This window comes from Sitophilus oryzae, unplaced genomic scaffold, assembly GCF_002938485.1.
Source record: "Sitophilus oryzae breed Bouriz unplaced genomic scaffold, Soryzae_2.0 scaffold_1436_pilon_pilon, whole genome shotgun sequence".
Taxonomy (NCBI): domain Eukaryota; kingdom Metazoa; phylum Arthropoda; class Insecta; order Coleoptera; family Curculionidae; genus Sitophilus; species Sitophilus oryzae.
Window position 1 is genome coordinate 4,523,364 of NW_022146100.1, and position 21,189 is coordinate 4,544,552.

At 32.0% G+C, this 21,189-nt stretch overlaps 1 protein-coding gene across 1 annotated transcript in view; it reads right to left on the reverse strand.

Annotated features, from left to right (window-relative positions):
* Positions 1 to 323: 323 nt before the first annotated feature.
* LOC115876503 (cytochrome P450 CYP12A2-like) overlaps positions 324 to 21,189 on the reverse strand; it is a 54,660-nt gene continuing 33,794 nt past the window's right edge. The window contains exons 4-9 of the mRNA XM_030892304.1: positions 17,829 to 18,061; positions 12,479 to 12,647; positions 12,235 to 12,391; positions 7,271 to 7,519; positions 930 to 1,145; positions 324 to 669 (exon numbers count right to left, since the gene is read on the reverse strand). Coding sequence (XP_030748164.1) covers positions 556 to 669; positions 930 to 1,145; positions 7,271 to 7,519; positions 12,235 to 12,391; positions 12,479 to 12,647; positions 17,829 to 18,061 — 1,138 coding nt within the window. The 3' untranslated portion in view covers positions 324 to 555. The remainder of the gene's footprint in view (positions 670 to 929; positions 1,146 to 7,270; positions 7,520 to 12,234; positions 12,392 to 12,478; positions 12,648 to 17,828; positions 18,062 to 21,189) is intronic.

Here is a 21,189-nt window from a genome sequence, read left to right on the forward strand (position 1 = left end):
TATGTTAAGGGATTGTTTCTCTCTACAATTTCCTGTCTCACAATGCACCGTTTGTGTCCGGGAAGGGATCATAGATTCATAGTTGTCGATTATCGAAAGAAATCAGTACAATTGACATAAATCTTATTTTATTTTATGCTTTCAAAATAATCATCTTTTTACATAAAAATGTATTTTAACATATATTGTATCATAACTTCCACGCCAAAAAGGCGCCGTTTTTTTCGATCATACATTATATAGTTTTCTTTTTTTTTTTAGTTTTCTTCTTATCTTGTGCCCGTATTTTGTTTATGATAAGTGATTGAATTGAAACAATTATAATTTTCTTATTCTCTATTATATTTAGATTTCAAAAAAAAAATATAACATATTACATGACATCATTATTATTAACTTTGGACAAAAATATTTAAAAAACATAAATTCATTATTTTCTACTCTTATATAATAATTTAGTAAAATAATTATATTAAATTCAACGATATCTTACTTAGAAACTAATATTTTTCTTTTAAAAATTCAATATAAACAATAATAATTAATTAGTTAGTGTTAATCTGCTGCTTCAACAACTTTGTACCTTAATGGATCTTCAATGCCATAAAGGAGTTTGGCACCAAATTTGGCATCAGGATGAGGCCACGACAATTCAAAATTCCTAATAATCTGCAATTTATTAAAAAAAAACATTAGATAATTTTAAGTAACACAATTTTTATTTAAAAAAAAGTAGAAAAAACTTTAAAATGCGTTTAAAAACTGCTTTTCTATTAAACAGAATATTAAACTTTTAATATTTTTTTCTCTAAATTAACTGTCAATCAATCAATTAACCGTCTTTGTATCTATTACGGTTTCCGATATAGCAATGCTCGTACCCCGAATTTGTAGCACCCTGTATAGTTATCTTTAAAAGCAGAACTTACTTTGGACAGTCCAACCTCCAATTCCAAATTCGCCAAACGCTTGCCAATACAAGATCTGGGCCCAAATCCAAATGGTAAAGTGACGAACGGATGTACGTTTTTATACGAGTAATTTTCTTGAGTTGTTCTGAGCCATCTTTCTGGTATGAATTCTTTTGGTTTCACGTAATATTTTTCGTCGTGCGACAATAAAATATTTGCAGAGACTACATCAGTCTGAAAGAAGAGAATAATGAGTGAATGTCTAATCACGAATAATTACACATAACTTGTGATTCCTGGAGACATTAATTTTATTTTATATTTATATAATTGTTTAATTATTTTTATAGTGGTTTATACTATACTAGCGTCTACCAGCGACTTCGTTCGCGTCGAATTAATCATTTGTAATGGTGATGATAAAGCAACTATGTTTCCATTAACATACAGGGTGGCACCTCTCATACGCCGCGGAAGCTCCAAGGAGAACGGTTGTTTATATCGAAATGAAATTTTGTGAGCATATGTAGGTCAATTCAGAGCACTTTTTAAAAATATAGAGAGTTCTACAGGATGTCCCCAAAAAAAGTTACATATCAAAGTTGTGTTTTTTCTAATGGAACACCCTATATATTAATTGATTTTCAGATTCTAGGAAAAAAATAAAGGAGAGTTTTATTAAAGAAGTATATATCTAAAACCTAAGGATTTTGACATATTTCACATTTTGTGAAAATGAAGAGTAAATTTTAAATTTTGATAACAGCTACCTAAATTTTAGTTGACCTTGTATAGCTTGATATTTAATTACAGTAACCATTGTATGTTAAACCAAATTGAAATTTGACCCAAAAAATTATACAGGGTGAGACAAAATTAATATGGAACTTTAGTCACTTTTAAAAGCAAGTTACTTCTTTATTTGAAATGGAACACCTACTATATTTTTCCGGTGTTCAATGGGGAATTTATATATCTTCAAAATGTTATTAAGTTTGCCTACCCCTCAGACAAAGATTTTCCCAGATATTTTAGTTTTTATGATTTTGCGTCAGTAAATCTTAATTATTTGAAAAATCTAGGTGGCTGTGTGATATACCTTTTGTTAATTTAACAAAAATTAAAAATTTTAGAGCAATATACTCAAGAGTAATAAAAAGATACACGTTTATAACATAATATTTTAATTATTACAGAGTTAAAACTAGTATAAACCTATAATTATGCGACAAAAATTAGCTAGATGGAATCAGATGCTCAAAATGCTCCCTTTCCTGTTAACTGCATAAAATGATTGTCTTTTCAAAAGGATGTTTTCATTTTAAAAGGCATATGTGGAGTTCTACATCGAAAAGCAGCTACAATAATTTCTCTCATGTTGTCGATACTAGTTGGTCGAGTTTTGTAAACACTGTCTTTAACATATCCCCATAAAAAAACAGACTAGATAAAATCAGGAGCATTTAAGTATTCTATTATTTGCACACTACATTCACCAATTAATAGAATAATATCAATTTTCTCTGATGTAGGATAGGTTTGCATTTTCGGCAAATATCTGATAATTTTTTTTGTTTTAACTGACACAAAATAACAACTAGTTGTTAAAGTTGGACTAGTTAGACAGCTATGTTGAAGTAACGTCAGACATATTACAGCTACCTAGATTTTATCAAATAATAAAGATCTACTCAGATCAAATCATGTAAATGAAAATATCTAGGAAAACCTTTGTTTGAGGGCTAGGCAACCTTAATAGTATTTTGAAGGGACATGAATTCTCCATTGAATATCGGAATAATATACTGGGTGTTTCATTTAAAATAAGAGAGTAACATGATTTTAAAGATGACCAATGTTCAATATTAATTTTGTCTCACCCTGTATAACTTTTTGGATCAAGTTTTAATTTGATTTAAAGTACAATAGTTAATTTAACTACATATTAGGCTATACCGGGTAAATTCCAATTTAGGTAGCTTTTATTGTAATTTAAAAATTGTTCTTTATTTCTAGAAAATGTTAAATATGTCAAAAAACTTACATTTTAGTCATAAACTTCTCTTATAAAACTCACCTTTATTTTTCTCCCAAAAGCCGAAAATCAATTAATATATAGGGTGTTCCATTACAATAAAGAAAACTTTGATATGTAACTTTTTTTGGAGACACCCTGTAGAACTCTCTATATTTTTAAAAAGTGCTCTGAATTAACCTACATATGTTCACAAAATTTCATTTCAAGACAAACTGTCGTTCTCCTTGGAGCCTTCGCGGCGTATGAGAGGCGCCACCCTGTACAAACTGGATAAAATTTTCTCACATTTATGTCAGCATGAGAAAAAACAATATGGCGATATTATTATATAACTTGGTAATATTTGAGGGGTAGTTTCATCTCGTTGGAATTTGACTTTCGAAAAATCCGTTTGCCAAAAATAAGCTTTCTACGTCAAGCAGTTTAAGCAGAATCGTGATTACTCAATGGTCATATTTTATTAAACACCCTGTATAAAAAAAATCTTAAAATATGTAAAACAACAAAATAAAATATACGTGTTTAAGAGTTTTTTCCGAAAAACTTACCGTTTTTTAAATAAAAAATATTTTAATATTTGAGAGATAGTTTCACCCCCTTAGAATTCGAGTTTCGAAAAATCCCTTCTTATCGAACCTCTACACCCTAAAGTCAATCCGTTTTCCAAAAATCAGCTTTTTACGTCAAGCGCTTTAAACAGGATCGTAATCAATCAATTACCAGATTTTTCGAAACGCCCTGTATACATTTTTAAAAAATCTTAAAATATGTAAAAAAACAAAATAAAATATACGTGTTTAAGCGTTTATTCGGAAACTTGGCCGTTTTTTAAATAAAAAATATTGTAATATTTGAGGGGTGGTTTCACCCTCTTGGAACTGGAATTTCGAAAAATCCCTTCTTATCGAACCTCTACACCCTAGAATCAACCTGTATGCCAAAATTGAGCTTCTTATGTTGAGTGGTTTGAGCAGGATCGTGATTAATCAGTATGTCAGTCACTTAAGGATTTTATATATTAGTGTAGATTTAATTAGTTCACATTCATATTATAAATATTATTTTAACTATTTTTACATTAAATATATATTTCTCCAAAAAATCATATATGGGTATTTTGCCACCGCAAGAAAATCTACAAAATAAAATAGTTATTTTTTGTAAACACTTCTGCGTTAATCCAAACGGGAACTACTAGTCAGAACTTAGGTTTACAGATATACAAATTTGCCTAACGAACAAAAAAATGCTTAACGTTTCGGAAAGTTTATCTCTTTCCGTCGTCGGAAGCAAAAAAATACAAAGAATAAAGAAAAAAAAACTATTTACAATATTTAAATTCAACTAAAAAGAAATTAGAAGCCGCATAGAACAGGCTAGAAAAACATTTATAAATATGAGACAATTTTTCACAAGGTCAGATTTGAGTTTGGAGCTACGGGTACGCATGGTCAGATGCTACATTTTTTCAGTTCTCCTGTACGGGTGTGAGAGTTGGACTCTTGACATATCGTTAGAAAAAAAACTAGATGCCTTCGAAATGTATATTTACCGCCGTATATTAAGAATATCATGGGTCCAAAGAGTTTCAAATGTGGAGGTTCTTAATCGAATGAGAAAACAGAAAGAACTCATGCTTACCATCAAAGAAAGAAAAACACGCTACATAGGCCACATAATGAGGGGTAAAAAGTATGAACTTCTCAGATTAATAATTGAAGGCAAAGTCCAGGGCAAAAGATCTATCGGCAGACGCCAGAATTCCTGGCTAAAGGACATTCGTAGATGGTTTAGTTGCTCATCAATCGACATATTTCGTATGGCTGTATCTAGAATGACGTTAGCTATTTGGATCGCCAACCTTCGAAATGAGACGGCGTCGTAAGAAGAAGAAATTCAACTAATCGAGAACACTTTAGTTTTTTAAAACAGACACGTCTACAAAAACCCTTGACGTTAAAATGACATTATATTAAGTTAAACTTCAAAATTAACAATTACTACCTGATAACAATTACTTAATAAGGCAAAAGCAAGAAGCTCCAAACTTTCTGTATGATTATTTTTAATTTTCACGTATGTTATTTTTATTTATGTTCTTTAAAATCAAAGAAGCGATTGCCATACATTACTAACGTCTACAGATCTATGAGCCATACATTTATTTTTATTAGATTGTCTTTAAAAAGCCTCTTTTATTTTTCTTTTAGAGGTTATCACTTCTTTCATTATAATTTTGGAGTTATTAAAATTTATTCTGTGCCCTGTGACCCATGAATGCTGAGAAATCTTAGATTTGTGAAAATCTCCCTTTCTTAAAAAATCTTTATGTTCTTTAATTCGGTCAGATGTTTCACCAATGTAAAATTTATCGCATTCACATGATATTTTGTAAATTACATATTTTGTTTGTTGTTCTGTATTCATTGGTTTAGTATGTGATAAAATGGATCTAAGTGTATGTTATGTTTTGAAAGATGTTCGTATGTTATATTCTTTTCCTATCCTTCTTATTTTTCCCGAGACGCCTCGTACCTCGTATGTGTCCCACTGAATTAGTGATGGACAAAACTGTTATTTTTAGATAACAGTTGAAACTGTTATAGTTATTTATAAAAAACAGCTTAAAATAACAGCTTAAAAATAACAGGTTTCTTTATTTTATTGCTAAATATCTGAAAGAGTATGAGGCGGTCACCGCCAAGCGTATTAACGCAATTGCAAGTTGCAACAATGACGTGCTCGGTGGTAGTATTTCCAGGGTGTCAAAACATTTCTAAATATCGATTGTTATCTAAAATACCTCTCTAAAAACAGTGGTTGTTTACAAATAAGCGCTGTTTACAAATTGCGATATAAAAAAGCCAAAATGCCACCACTCGTCTATACCTATGCATCTCACTCGACGGGCGAGAAGCTCTTAGTTATGATTTTACCATTTGCGGTCAAAAAATACCAATATAAGAAATTGTGTAGTATTTGTATAGTATTTGTGTGTAGTGTAATTTGAGATTCGAGAAACCCCTCCTTATCGAACCTCTACACCACACAGTCAATCCGTTTGCCAAAAATCAGCTTTAAACTTCAAGCAGTTTAAGCAGAATCGTGATTACTCAATGGTCATATTTTATGAAACACCCTGTATAAATTTTTAAAAAATCTTAAAATATGTAAAACAACAAAATAAAATATACGTGTTTAAGAGTTTTTCCGAAAAACTCACCGGTTTTTAAATCAAAAATATTCTAATATTTGAGGGTGGTTTCACCCCCTTAGAATTCGAGTTTGGAAAAATCGCTTCTTATCGAACCTCTACACCCTAAAGTCAATCCGTTTTCCAAAAATCAGCTTTTTACGTCAAGGGTTTTAAGCAGGATCGTGATTAATCAATGACCAGCTTTTTCAAAACACCCTGTATACATTTTTAGAAAACCTTAAAATGTTATTCTGAAAATTTTTCAGAATAAGTAGATACCTAAATATTGAAACTTAATAACATACTGAAACATACAGCGCCATAAAAACAACTGATGCGTTATTCTCCAACCTGTTTCGAACCTCCATCGACAATCGACCGATGCAGCAGCGTTACTTTCCCACTCCGATTATCTCGACCGCCGCTCTGTTATGCTCGTCCTCGTAACAGGTTAAAAAACAACGTATCTAAAATCCACCGATGCAGCAGCGTTCCTTTCTCACTCCTGTTATCTCAACCGCCAGGCGTTATGCCCGCAACTGTTTCTAAAAAGCTGCTTCATTATATCCTATTATTTTTAAGCTGTTGCAAGCCCAACACGACTATCGACGGCATCGACCGATGCAGCTACGTTCGCCGCGCCGCGCTGTAGCGCATACCCCAGCCTGTATCGATGGTTGTCGAAATAACAGCTTTGTTCGGGTTCTTGTTATTACCGATTCTGAACCGTCCTAGAACTCTACAGCGCATGTGTAAATGAAATAACATCTTCATATTTCCTTCTGCGCATGTGTATCACAGTTCTAGGACGGTTCGGAATCGGTGAAAAGAAAAACCCGAAATAAGCTAACATGTTTTCCATCCATACTAGTTGTTTTTTGGAATTGCTTCGAGCAGCATCGAATTTCGTGGTGGTGCAGAGCGCCGACTTCGTTTCACGAACGGTCGATCTCTGCGTGTCGTTATTTTATATCTGTTATTTTTTAAAAGTAGTAACGGTTGCGTTATGTTATTTCTAAATAATTGTTATAAAATAACAGATAGTTAAATAACAACCCATCACTACACTGAATTACTTGTCCTACACTGTTTACCACATTCGAAGTAATGTATGACATTTCTTACCCCTTTAGGTATTCTGTATCCAGAAAGTACCAAATCTTTAATAGTCGTTCTCATATTTCCGGGAGCTATTGGTGCTAATCTCGTAGTTTCTTTAATGACAGCTTTTAAATAGGGAGAATCCTTTAACATTTCTTTCGTAACAGCACTCTCTTTGCTTGGTAGATGTTTCTTCAGTTCCTCTCTAAATCGTTTTTGTTTATCTGGATTTTTTGCTAGGAAATACAGAGCTGCAGCCATCGTTCTGCCCGTCTACAAAAATAATGTTGAAAATAACACTTATAGAAAAAATAAATTTAAGATATTTAGAGCTTCAGAACATCGAAATTAGTGTTTTTAATTAGCGTTTTTTCCTCTAATTTCAATATGAGCATACAGAAGTCAAAATTAGAGGTAATAATTTTCAATTGGTAGAAAAAGTTAACAAACTTTTTTCGCTAATTATACTTCAAAATTTGCTATTAGTGTCATTTTGACCTGTGATTATCATTCATCAATTTTATTACTGTTTTAAAAGCTAATTATTCGTATGAGTTAGCTATATGTTAGTTATATGCATGCGTCACGTCGTGCATCGTAGACTTCAAGAATGACAGCTCATACTTAAATATGATGGGAATAAAATGGCGTTTGCAGGTTTAGGCCCAGGAACTAAACAACCTTTTTTTTTAAATTGACGACGTTTCGACGTGTATTTTCGTCTTTATCAAGACTGCAATACAGAGGAAAAACCCTACTTAGAATATAAAAACAATATTATGGCTCAGAATCCTTATTTCTATTTTTTTCCTATAATTTTTCTACCGGGTGTTGCATCGTCGAGAGGGACATAGAAAATCCCATGTAAATTTTAATGGGACCAACTATTGGCTTCCCTAATTATTTTAGAGAATAATTTTATTTAGGTTTATAGAAGAGCAGTAAAACCCACATTCAAAAGAATAACTTTAGATATTTTTGATTAGCCCGTTTACAAGTTATCGCCGATTTCTTTTTAAATATTTCTCCTTTCTTATGGCCTTGTATGTACTTATGAGCACCAGTCAAGGTAAAAGGTAACTGTCAAATGAAGTTGTCATTTCGGAAATTTACCTATTTAGTGCTATATGGTGCTATATTATTATTGAAAACTCATACCTACATTGAAAATATTAGCCATGAATTACACTACTGAAGAAAAAGTATTGATGATTAAATGGTATTATCAAGGAAATAGTTATCAAAAGGTGTCGGACATGTTTGCTGCTCTGTATCCGAATAGACCGATACCTGGAAAATCTACAATCGCAAGAAATATCCAGAGATTTGAGACCAAAGGTACCCTAATAAATAACGGCAGATGTGAAGCAAGGCAGGAACAAAGAAAAGATGCAAGAAATGATACCGACTTTGAAGTTTTATTGTGCGTGGAAGAGAACGATGGAAAGATCAGCACAAGGAGACTTGAGGATGAAATAGGAATAGATCACACTACAGCGTTTCGAATTTTGAAACGACATAAATACTATTCCTTCAAATATGAAAAGCAACAAGAGCTATGAGATGGGGACGAAATACGGCGGCAGGCGTTTTGTTTTGATATTGTTACGTTTTTCGTCGGTTCCGTGCGGATAGAAAGTCACAATTTATTTAAACACTATTTATTTAACACTAATTAACAAAAACAATAACGATAAAAGACTTATAGAACTATTTACAAACGATTTATAACTAAGAATTTATTTTGAATTTTAGCGCGTCAACTGTATATATATATATATATATATATATATATATATATATATATATATATATATATATATATATATATATATATATATATATATATATATATATATATATATATATATATATATATATATATATATATATATATATATATATATATATATATATATATATATATATATATATATATATATATATAACTGCCCCCTGTAGGCCACCGCCGCCGTCTTTTATACCGACAGGTAAAGAACTCTAGAATAGTCCATAGATCGTTAGGTGCGTAGAGAAGGTTTTCGAATGTTCTCGTATGTACTAGTCCATTCCAGTGGAACTCGATTCTTCTCGAACGAATGAATCATTGCGGTGTCTATGCGATGTTAAGGTCATCCGAGGGCGGGCCATATTGTGAGGTTAGGTCGAGTCCACACTGGTCCGCAACAATATGATGGAAAGATCAAACACGGATAGGGAATTTTTAAAAAACATATGTTTCACTGACGAATGTACGTTTACCTTAAATAATGAACCCAATGTTCAAAATTATAGATATTGGAACAAAAAAAACCCACACAGGTTTGTCGAAACAAAGACGCAATATCCACAGAAAGTAAATGTTTGGGCATGGATATTCGGACACAATATTATCGGGCCATTATTTCTTACGCGAAATTTAAATGCAGAATATTATTCGAAACCACTCGAAAATCATATTTTACCTGTTTTACATGATGCTGCTAGGGAAAATCAGGAAGTTTGGTACCAAATGGATGGCTGCCCGGCACATAGTACCCTGGCTGTTCGAGAATATTTAGACAATAGTTTTAACGGAAACGTTATTGGCCTAAATCATACAGTAAATTGGCCAGCAAGGTCTCCAGATATTTCGCCAAATAATTTCTTTCCCTGGGGCCATTTGAAAACAGGATATACATGGATAAAAAATACCCAAATCTAGACGAGTTAAAAAATGCTATTTTTGCCGAATACAATAGAATTTCAGTTTACCAACTAGCGAATGTAAGAAGAGAATTTTATGATCGCCTGGGTTATTGTCTAGCAGTCGATGGAGGAATATTTGAACATCTTCTTAAATCCTAAAGTTCTAACAATTTAATAGTACCTAAATAAATAAGTTATTGAATATTGTAATAATACTATAATTAACCTTGTAATTGAGGTAACAGTTGCATATACGGTTTTCGGTTATTTTTGTATTATATGGAAAAAAAATTATATACTCACATTCTATTGACCTTAGAGATTCTAAATATGCTGGGGAGAAGAGAAATTGTGTTTCTTTAAGTATTTTTTCAACCAAACAAACTTACGGGACCGGGGAGCGAATAGGGGTGCTGGGCGGGGTAAAAGCGTACAAACTGGTAAAACACGACATAAAAATATAAAAAAAATCGCATTTTCCATTTAAAAAATTGAGAAAATATATATTATGCACGGAATTTTAAAATATTTTAATTTAATATTTGACACATATTTGACGTTATGAGAATTTTACACTTGATTTGACGTAACACCGACAGAAGGGAAAGCAATGTTGCCAGTCCCACTAAATTTTCTTTAAAATTTTTATATCTGTAGCAAAAATCAAGCTAACCCAAATAAAGCAAATTTAACTTAAATAAACTAATTAAAAATTAAAAAATATAATAATAATATTCTATAAAATAAAGGGTCTATTCTAATGCTGTTAAGACAAACATAAAGAGCTTGAGTTGACGAAAAATGTAATTTTGGTAAAATAAGAAAAAACAAATCAGCATAAGAAAAAATCTAACATAAGAAAAAAAAACAAAAAATCAAACCAAACAAGACCAACCCAATCTAAACCAAACCAACCAAAACAATACCAACCAAAACCAAACCATCCAAACCGCTCAGTGTGTTTTCATTGCTAGAGCTATAACTAAGTAATTCTCTATACCGCTGGTGGCGATTTAGCCAATATGTTAAACTAAAGTAAGTAAAAAAATAAATAAAAACATTTTAAAACCTATGACGTCATTTTTCCATTTGAAAAAAAAGGATGCATGAAATTCCAGACAATTTACTATCTGATTTGGCAACTATGCATCAATTCACAATGTTTGTCAAAATTCAACCTTCACTACTGTCACCATATCCTTCAATGTAACCTGACAATGATTTCTGAATAAAACAGTTCTTCATAGTTTTTTTGAAGAAATTTTACATTAAAAGCTTAAGTAAAGGATTGTAATATGGTTGTGTTATGAGTATCTTTAATCAGAATATTGTTTTTACCCCGCCCAGCAACCCTATTCGCTCCCCGGTCCGGTAAGTGTGTTTGGTTGAAAAGATACTTAAAGAAACACAATTTCTCTTCTCCCCCAGCATATTTGCAATCTCTAAGGACAATAGAATGTGAGTATCTAAAAATTTTCTCATATAATCCAAAAATAGCCGTATATGCAACAATTGCCTTAATTGATTACTTTATTTTACTTTAATTCATATTAATTTGTATTTATAAATACATTTTTAAGATTTCCGATGTAGGAATAAGTTTTCAATAATAATAAAGCACTAAATAGGTAAATTTCTGAAATGACAACTTCATTTAATAGTTATCTTTTACCTTGACTGGTGCTCATAAGTAAATACAGGGCCATAAGAAAGGAGAAATATTTAAAAACAAATCTGCGATAACTCGTAAATGGGCTAATGAAAAATATCTAAAGTTATTCTCTTGAATGTGGGTTTTAGTGCTCTTCAATAAACCTAAATAGAATTATTCTCAAAAATAATTAGGGAAGCCAATAATTGACCCCATTAAAATTTACATGGGATTTCCTATGTCCCGTCCGACGAGGCAACACCCGGTATAATCAATCTCAGCGGTATTAATATAAGCAAAACAGCAACAAGAAAGATATTAAAAAATACAAATAACTATACACACAAATGGAGATTCTGTAGGAGTATGGGGAACTACGAATAACTATACACCAGAACATCTCATCACTGAGTGCACCGAGACGACAAGCTTTCATAATAATAAACTTTGGTACTACTGATATCGAAGATAAAGAACTACCCTCTGCAAAACCGTCTCAGATACTGGCTTTCGTCAAAGCCCTGGACTGTATGGTGAGTTATAACTCAAGAAGTAGGAACACAATAGATATTTACAATGTGAATTAAAAATATCAGAAAAAGTGATGACTAAACTTAACAAATAGGTAACAGATTGTAAGTTTTATTACCGTATCTACACCGGCTATCACGATATCTGTAGTCATTGCAACAGCTACTTTGCGATCTTTTTTTAACAATCTTTCCAAGACACTTCGCTCATGATCGGGTATGTTCGGATTGGGATCGGCTGCCCGAATGCACTCTTCAATGGATCTTTGATTTACACTAAAATATAGTAGATAAAGGTATGTAAATAATACATTTATATTTAAAATCATTTTGCTGTACTCTCAGCCACAAAAAATCGCTTACTCTGTAAGAAAATCGAGGAGCTCTACTGCTCTTCTCCAGGTTTTGGTACTAATATAAGGCCATAAAGATGGTAAGACCTCTAGTTTGAAAAATAGCTCAAACATCTCAACGACAGAAGAAATATATTTTTGTTCATCAGAATCCTTGGATAGATCTCTTTTCAGTGCACCTGAAATTAAAGAGGTTAAGTTACACATTGTAACGTGCCAAAATTTCACTAAACTATTTTATTTCTTTTCTTTAATAATTTAACGCTAATTGATATTATTATTAGTCTGAAATATCGATCAGTTCAATTCAGTAAACCAAGAATAAATAAATCGTACTTACATGTTAACAAAAGTAATTATTCCATCCTTATTTTTAACTAAACATATTTCACACTTAATAATATTTTTTTTTTGCAGCATAAAACTAGTTTGATTTAATACAATTTAATATTTATTTTAGCCGAAATAGATATTTTTTCTACACCGGTCTCGAAAGCGACTCACTCTTATAATTTTTTTTATTTTAGATAAAAAACGAGTTTTGGTATGTTAGTATATGACATATATTAGGTTTGATTGACGTATTCAATGGTTTTTAGTCAGTTCCTGTTTGACCGGAAATGACTAAAACTTTTGATTTTTAAATGCACCCTCGGTATATTTCTACTGTATTTCAAACTTTGAATAAGAAGACTAAGGAAGGAGCATAATGCTCTCCATGTATTCATGCATGGTGGGCGGAAAAAGCACTCTAGGGTGGGGATCCTTGACAGTTCTGTTTGACGATTCATTTGACACATTTGAGTTTGATTTGAAATTTTATGGATTTGTCAGTCTTTACGGAGCTTATTTTATGTTATTTATTATTTATTCTACTACTGATAGTTGTATAAAGGTAGTAAATCTAGATGAGAATTGTGGCAGAACTTAAATTAACAGTGACACTATCGCGATTTATCGAAAAAGACTCTAAAATAGTTGGTTGTGTAGCGTGCGGCGTGCGGTAGATCTCGGCAAAAATCGAGTGAAATAATGGAACAACTTTTCGCTAGTAAGTAACTATATAATATACATACGTGTAGTAAACCGATCATTTATGAAATTCACTTAAATTAACTAATTATATATTTTTTCTTGCATTTTTGCTTTTATTTACTACTTGTCAAAGATTAGATGTCAAAGAATTTAGATACGTCAATTTGATTTACCAGATTTACCTGCTTCGGTAGCGTAGCGGATGTTTGTGTTAATAAATAATTATTATAAATTATTTATTTTTATTAGAATTATATATTTTTGTAACAATTTTAATAACTACCAACATTTATTTGCAACGTCAAATAAAACAACATATTATTGAGTCTACCCCACGTCTACCCTACGTCATAGTTTTACATTTATTAAATAAAATTAGAACGGCACTGATAAACCGAAATTTAAGTCGGCCATATTTGAGGCCCATCGCGGTGAACCTAAGATTTTTGATATGCTCCTTCCTTAGTCTTCTTCACCACAATACACCAAAACACTTTTACTTTTACACTGGACGCGCGTTTCGCTAACGATGTTAGCATCATCAGCAGATGATTATAAACTACTACTTTTAGTTTATAACCAAACCAAACCAAAAACACTTTTACTTTTACACTGGACGCGCGTTCCGCTAACGATGTTAGCATCATCAGCAGATGATTATAAACTACTACTTTTAGTTTATAATCATCTGCTGATGATGCTAAACTGGTTAGCGAAACGCGCGTCCAGTGTAAAAGTGTTTTGGTGTATTGTGGTGATTTAGTGTTTTTATTTTGCTGTGTAACACCAAAGGTTCCAACCTTCAACTGTAATTAGTCTTCTTATTCAAAGATTCCAAAAGAAAAGGACATTCTGAGTAGAATGGCACATCATATGTCAACTTTTGACATTTTCGCGTAAAAAATCGTATTTGAAATTTTAATCTATAGTGCCAGGGCTGTGTTAAAAATAAATAAATTATAGGGGGAGAAACTTCTGAGACGCACTCGGTATATAGAAGAAATAGAACTTCGGCAGTCTCGTTCTGGTATAAGTGATCTTTGAAAACATAACAGTATTTAATTGCAAGCAGTTGCATTATTTTTTATTATATTTTATTATTAAGAATTTAAGAAAATGTTCCTTTCTTTTTCACAAACAATTACATATTTAGTGCAGAATCAGTATTATGATCAGACAGTTTTGTCGGCTGCAAAATGAGGATCAGCCAATTCATTTCTTTGTAAGAAATTTTTCTTTGTGTGAGAAAATTCTACGATTTTGCTACCATTTTCAGTATATTACTACATATTATATTCAATCCGGAACAATCAAAACCACCAAAAGATTGATATTATATCTTTCCCACTACTATTAATAAATTAATTTCATTAATGAGGCAAACTTATAAGTTTTTTTTTGATAATAAGGATATCGGGATCCTCTTCAGCTTCTTGCCAATGAATATTTGCCGCATATAACTTTAGGGCATATCAGCCATTAATAACAAATAAAGGGTGTGGATAGTAGAAAAAATGCAATTTTGAGTGGTCAGTCAAAAACTGTTAATTTTGCTGGCTCTTGACCCAAAACGGTTTTGACCCGGGCGGTCGCCCGGGCCGCCCGGCCCTTCCGCCTGCCCTGTTTGTATACAGACTGGAATAAAAATATAATCGTTTACTATAAACGTTATAAATGTAGCTAAAAAGCATTAGATTCAGAACCGGGAAATCCCGGTACCGAAAGTACCGGCAATTCCCGGTTCTTTTGAGACATCAAAGAACCGTGACTCGAAATTGTTAATTCCCGGTTCTTTCGGTACTTTCGGGACTCGGTAATAATAATTAAAAACATATTTTTTGTTACGTGCGAAAGAAATTTAAATATGTTATTTTCTTATTTAGCATAATATTGCTGAATGTATTAGTTATATTTTTTTGCCTCATGTTTTTATAGGCATTTGCATCTTTAATTGAAAATGTTTCTAATTTAGGTTTGGTTTTTCTTTTTTTTTTTGGCTTGTGTTCATTATTTGTATTCAGTGTTTATGTTTACTTTCTCATGACTTAATAATTTGATATTATTTTTATTTGGAACTCAATTTTTTATCGGTTTTGCTTTTAAGGAACGAAAATATATTAGTACGGTTCTGGAAACTCTAATTAACATTACCAATTAGGGTTCAGATCTTTTTGGCCATCACAGAGCCGGGCCTCGGTAAAAATATTAAAAAAAATATTTTTTGTTACGTGAGAAAGTCCTTTCATACTTTCTAGGGGTCGAAATCAAGCTCTTCTAAATAAGTAATGATGCTATTTCTTATTGTTCTTGCATCTTTTCTCTTTTGAAGTTCCTATAATATTTATTATATTATATTTTAATAGATATTAGCATTTTTAAAATGTGTGAAATATTATACCCAAGTAGCATTTTCACGACTTGCGACCACATGTTTACTAAAAACAACGTTGGATTAGTTACAAAAAATAGTTAGCTCCCTACCTTTGGTATTAAAATAAATTTAAACGTTTTTATAACGTTGTGCCGACGTTGGACTAGTACTACAGCAAAGTAGAAGCTTCTGCGACGTCGAATAAACGTTGTCTTGTAACCTTTTTTGCTTAAGTGATCTTTAGGTGATTTGGACAACGTAGTTACAACGTTGGATAATATAGAGTTTTCCGACGTCAGTTTCAGGACCTATTCCAACGTTATGCAAACGTCGTCTGTTTTACTAATTCCAACGTTGTTTAGATTTCCTTATTCTTACGTTGGTAGGACGTAGAGTCACTACCTTTTTGCAACTGTATTGAACCATAACCTTAAATCTTAAATTTTCAATTCATTGTTCTGTTCAGTCAGACAGTTCAGTGCTGTTTTTGTTTTTATAAAAAAAAAACTTAATTAAAATGGGACATAAGAAAGGTACATATAAAACTAAATTTAAATATACATCGACATATATTACCGACACTTCCTCGTTTATTTAGATTATAGAGGGCGGCACAAGCTAGACTCTAGAATGACTAAATTAGGCAATCTTGCGACTAGTATACTACCTGTTAAGGCCGAACTGCGACTTTATTAGTCCAGTATGCGACTACTCGAACTACTCCATCTTAATCTCCAAAACAACAAAGTTAAAGCCGCCATGTTGTTAAATAAGAAAATGTTTCGTTCTTAAAATAGCAATTCCTGCTTTTTGAATACATTAACTTGAAATATTTGACCCTAAAAAATACGCGGAAACAATTTTTTCGAATGCGAATAAATTATTCTCATTTTACTAAAAAAAAAATTCAAGAAAATTTTTAAAACTTCTTTAATTTCAAGGCCCATTAGTATTTTTTAAAGTAGAAACAATACATTTATCAATAAAGTTGTTTGCGTTTAACTTTTTACCTTGGGTAACGAGTTACAGAGTCGGTTAAAGTGTTTCAATAATTATGATCTTCAAACATCCTCCACACTTAAATACTTTTGTTTTGTTTTCCTTCACTGCCATCTGACATATGTCTCTAACTAAATTATAAATATAATATTTTTACTATAATTATCCCAATTTAGGATAAAACGCGACTTAGACGCCATATTAGTTTTGTATTTCTGTAAATTAGGATTTTAAACAACGTTGCAGTTTGTACTAAATTAGGCTTCTAGCCAACGTCGGTATCCAACGTCGTTTCGACCCAAAAATTATTCTCCAAACTAGTGCAGACTAGGGTTGGCACGAGGTTGTGCCGACGTTGCGCCCCGACGTTTGGTCGCGTGACACGACGTTGTCCCGACGTCCAAATGCTGCTTGGGATACCATATAATATATATGAGTTACCTATACTTTTTTCTTTACTTGTGTCCATGTTAATTTTTTCATGACTGATTACTTAATAATTTGATATTATTTTCATTAAAAATCTCAACCAAACCATCCCTTGTTCTCTGATTGATGAACTGCACCACCATTGAACAAAAATTGGTCATCCTAGTCGAAATTTCCTGTTCCGAAAAACAGCTCAGATTCCGGAAACGCTAGCATATACTGTGTATTCTATGTCACAGAGTATATTTTCTTTTTAAAGAACACACAACATCTCACCCAACATTTACAGTATGAAAGTATTCTTTCTCTTGGTTCTTTTGATGTCAATTTTATTTTTGTTAAGACGTTTCTTATAGCACCTTATAATCGAAAATTAACGGCGCCAGAGATGGCTACGAAATAAAGATTGCTATGATTTATTATGTATATATCATTTTATATGTAAAAAAGTACAGGGAATGTCATCAATGTTCATTTCCAAGCCAACTCGACGCCGTTTTTTTCGATCATACGGTACATTTCTTACCGAATCTTTTGTTGTAAGATATTACTCCTATAGATTCCAAAGCCCACTTGTATAATTCATTTTGAAAATCCTCAGGCATTAAATTATCGGTGCTTGCTTTGGAAAAATGACGTATATTGTCGATCAAATCCCTAGCAATTGTGTCCATACTGCCGACGTACATTTCTGCAGTTCGGGGCTGCATCAAGATTTTATTTACAATTGAACGAATATTGAACCATTCTTCTCCTTGACTACAACAAAGGAATTATCAGAATTGTACAGGGTAGTCAACAATAGAATAAAGTCCATTATTTAATTTGTTTCGAGCTTTACAAAAAAAGTTAAATATAAAAGTTATAGGGAAGGTTAAAATATACATTTCAAAATTATTATAGAGTATACAGGATGCTTTAAAAAATTGTGGCGGATATAACATTTTTTTTAAAGGCAACACCCTATTTTTTATTTTATTTTTGGATTCTGTGTAAAATTCCATAACTTTTTTATATATAATGTTATATATCTAAAATTAATAGTTTTTGTAATATTTAAATTTGTTTAAACACATGTTAAATTGTAGTGTGGTAAAAAATTGTCAGTGGCACTATCGTTTCTGAAGTTGGAGTACCAAAATTTGGTATGAGAGTTTTATACAGATGAAAAAAAAAAGATATATGTAAAGATATTTTAGTTAAATGCTCCAGGGTGTTCACAATCTATTTATGAATTTCAACTACTTAGAATTAAAAAAAAAATCTCAATTTTTTTAAATAGTACACCATATATATTTTCATTTTTTCTAATAGATTTTGCAAAGCTCTTCAACTTTTATTAAGTATATCATATACCTATTTTTAATAGTTTCCGATTTATTCCAATTTTTTCTATTTTTATCCTAATTTTTAATACAAATATAACATCATAGTTGCCGTGAAAAAAACAAAAATATTTATTACTTATTTTAAACAAGTAGTTTATTAATTAGTTGCAATTGTTATTATTAGTTTATATTAAGTAATGAGCGTGACTCATATTCATACTAAGACTTGGCCTGTGACAGGCACAAAGATTTTATATTTGCCTGCCAAAGATTTGGTCTTGCCCACAAACGCAAAGATTTCATCCGAAGGCGGGATTCGGAGGCAGGATCCGCAGGACGGGCCTTCCCGTGTATGGGCAGCTAATTAACTGTGTTTTACGGATCATATTTCGCAATAGAAGTTACGTGAAAAGAACTACAATTAGTAAAGGAAATAGTAATTAATAAAAAATAATAATTAATTAAAAAATTCACAAATTTTGCAACATGCGCAACCATCATAGGCGTATTGAAAATACCAGATACAAGTCGACGGTTGTCGGCAATCACCTGTTTTTTTTTTACATTTTATATTAATTTGTGACGTCATTTGGAAGAGCTCAATAGAAATATAAAGAACTAAACCTTGTTTGGAAAGCAATTTGACATTCGTGACGTCACCACTCCGGCAAATAAATATGGTGCGTAATAAAAAATATGGTGCGTACAGACCTGACGAGCCGAGCGCGAGACGAGAGCAAGACAAGAGCGAGATAAGAGCGAGACGAGAGCGACACATTTTCTATCCATTTTTTACGCCAACCTGCCACGAGACAAGCCGAGTGGGATCATAGTGAAAGAAAGCCAAACACATATTAAATTGCAATATTGCAATTGAATATAACAAACGATGGCCAAATAATAACGCATACAGTAATAAATGTTTGTATCTTTACTATGATATTCGATCTTTAACATGGTATTCATCGTCGGTTTTCCCCCTTTTGGCTGTTTTCCCCTTTATCCCTTACACGACGTTTTTTACATAATGCGTTTTTTAAAGTTTTTAGAACAAAATGTTAAATAAAAAAGTTATTGGTAAGGTTAAGAAGCACATTTTAACATTACTATAGAGTATACAGGGTAATTCAAAAAAGTGTTGAGAATATAACATATTTTCTAATGGGAATACCCTATTTTTTATTTTATTATTGGGTTATACATACGTGCAATTCGGTAACTTTTCTTGCCATTTTTTGATATTATATATCTAAAATTAATAGATGTTGTAATAATTCAATTTGTTTAAAGAAATGTTGGATTTCGGTAGGGTAAAAATTATCAGTGACATAAAATTTGTAAATTCTATCAGAAAAAATGATAATACATACGGTGTACGATTTAAAAATTTGAGATTACTTAATTTTAAATGGTCGAAATTTATAAATCAGACCCAATATCTCGCAGTCGGGCGGGCCTACAAAAAACACGTCCAGACTTTCGAGCTTTCTTTGATCGGCCGTTGGAAAACCGACAGGGGACGGATAGCAACGAGGCTCCGTGGGTTGACTCGCGACGCTCTCGCGAGACTCGTCCACACAGCGAATTTGGAATGTCTCGCGCTCGTCTCCCCAGGTTTGGACGCACCATCGTATCGCTGATCGCCATTCGCAAATATATTCCAGATACGTATAGTGAACAAGTGAACCGTTCGCAACGTTAAATAATTTTGATATTTAATTTTTATCGTGATGGCTTTTTATGAAAGTGTATACATAGAATTAATTGCATTAATTTGCAATAGCACTTCGAACCCACAGTTTTGTTATGGAGCCAGATTAAACCAATCAGAATGAGTATTATGTTACCGTAAAAGCCCGAATATTGGTTAAACGTAGAGTTGCCCACGTAGGAGCCCGAAATTTCGGAATTCAAAACCAACTAAAACGTAATTCTAATCTAACCTAAACTCACTCCTTCTTTTGCATATTTCCGGCTATTACCTGGGTATTCCTAGGTTTAACTAATATTCGAACTTACGGTGTAAATTTATGGAGGGCCCATAAATTTAAATTCGCCGTACAACAAAATTTCACCAATTTTCTCAATAAAAATTAAAAGTTATAAATCATACTATTTTTTATAGAAATGATGGAATAAGGATGAACAGGGTGCCGGTAATACCAAGAAGATACTTGGAATGTAAGTGTTAATTTATACTCGAATTGAGTTGCCTCACAGTATAGGCATATTTTGAACCCTTACCGTGCATAGTTACTGTAGATAAAAATAAATTAAAATATAGTTGGCTCCAACGATAATTTAGTTTGTAGCTTCTTTTCATCATACCTCTCATACTAAACAAAACAGACCCATAATAATTCAAATCTTTATCATCCAAGACTTTCAAGAATTATGAAGTAATCTCACGTCAATTTTTTTTTTAAATTATTGCATGCCTTAAGTATTTGCAAAGTTAACAAAAATATTTCTTTGCATACCTTGCAATTAATATATTTGGTCAAATTTATTAGTTCTGCTTCATATCCGAAATTCAGATTGTGTGTGACACAACGAAGA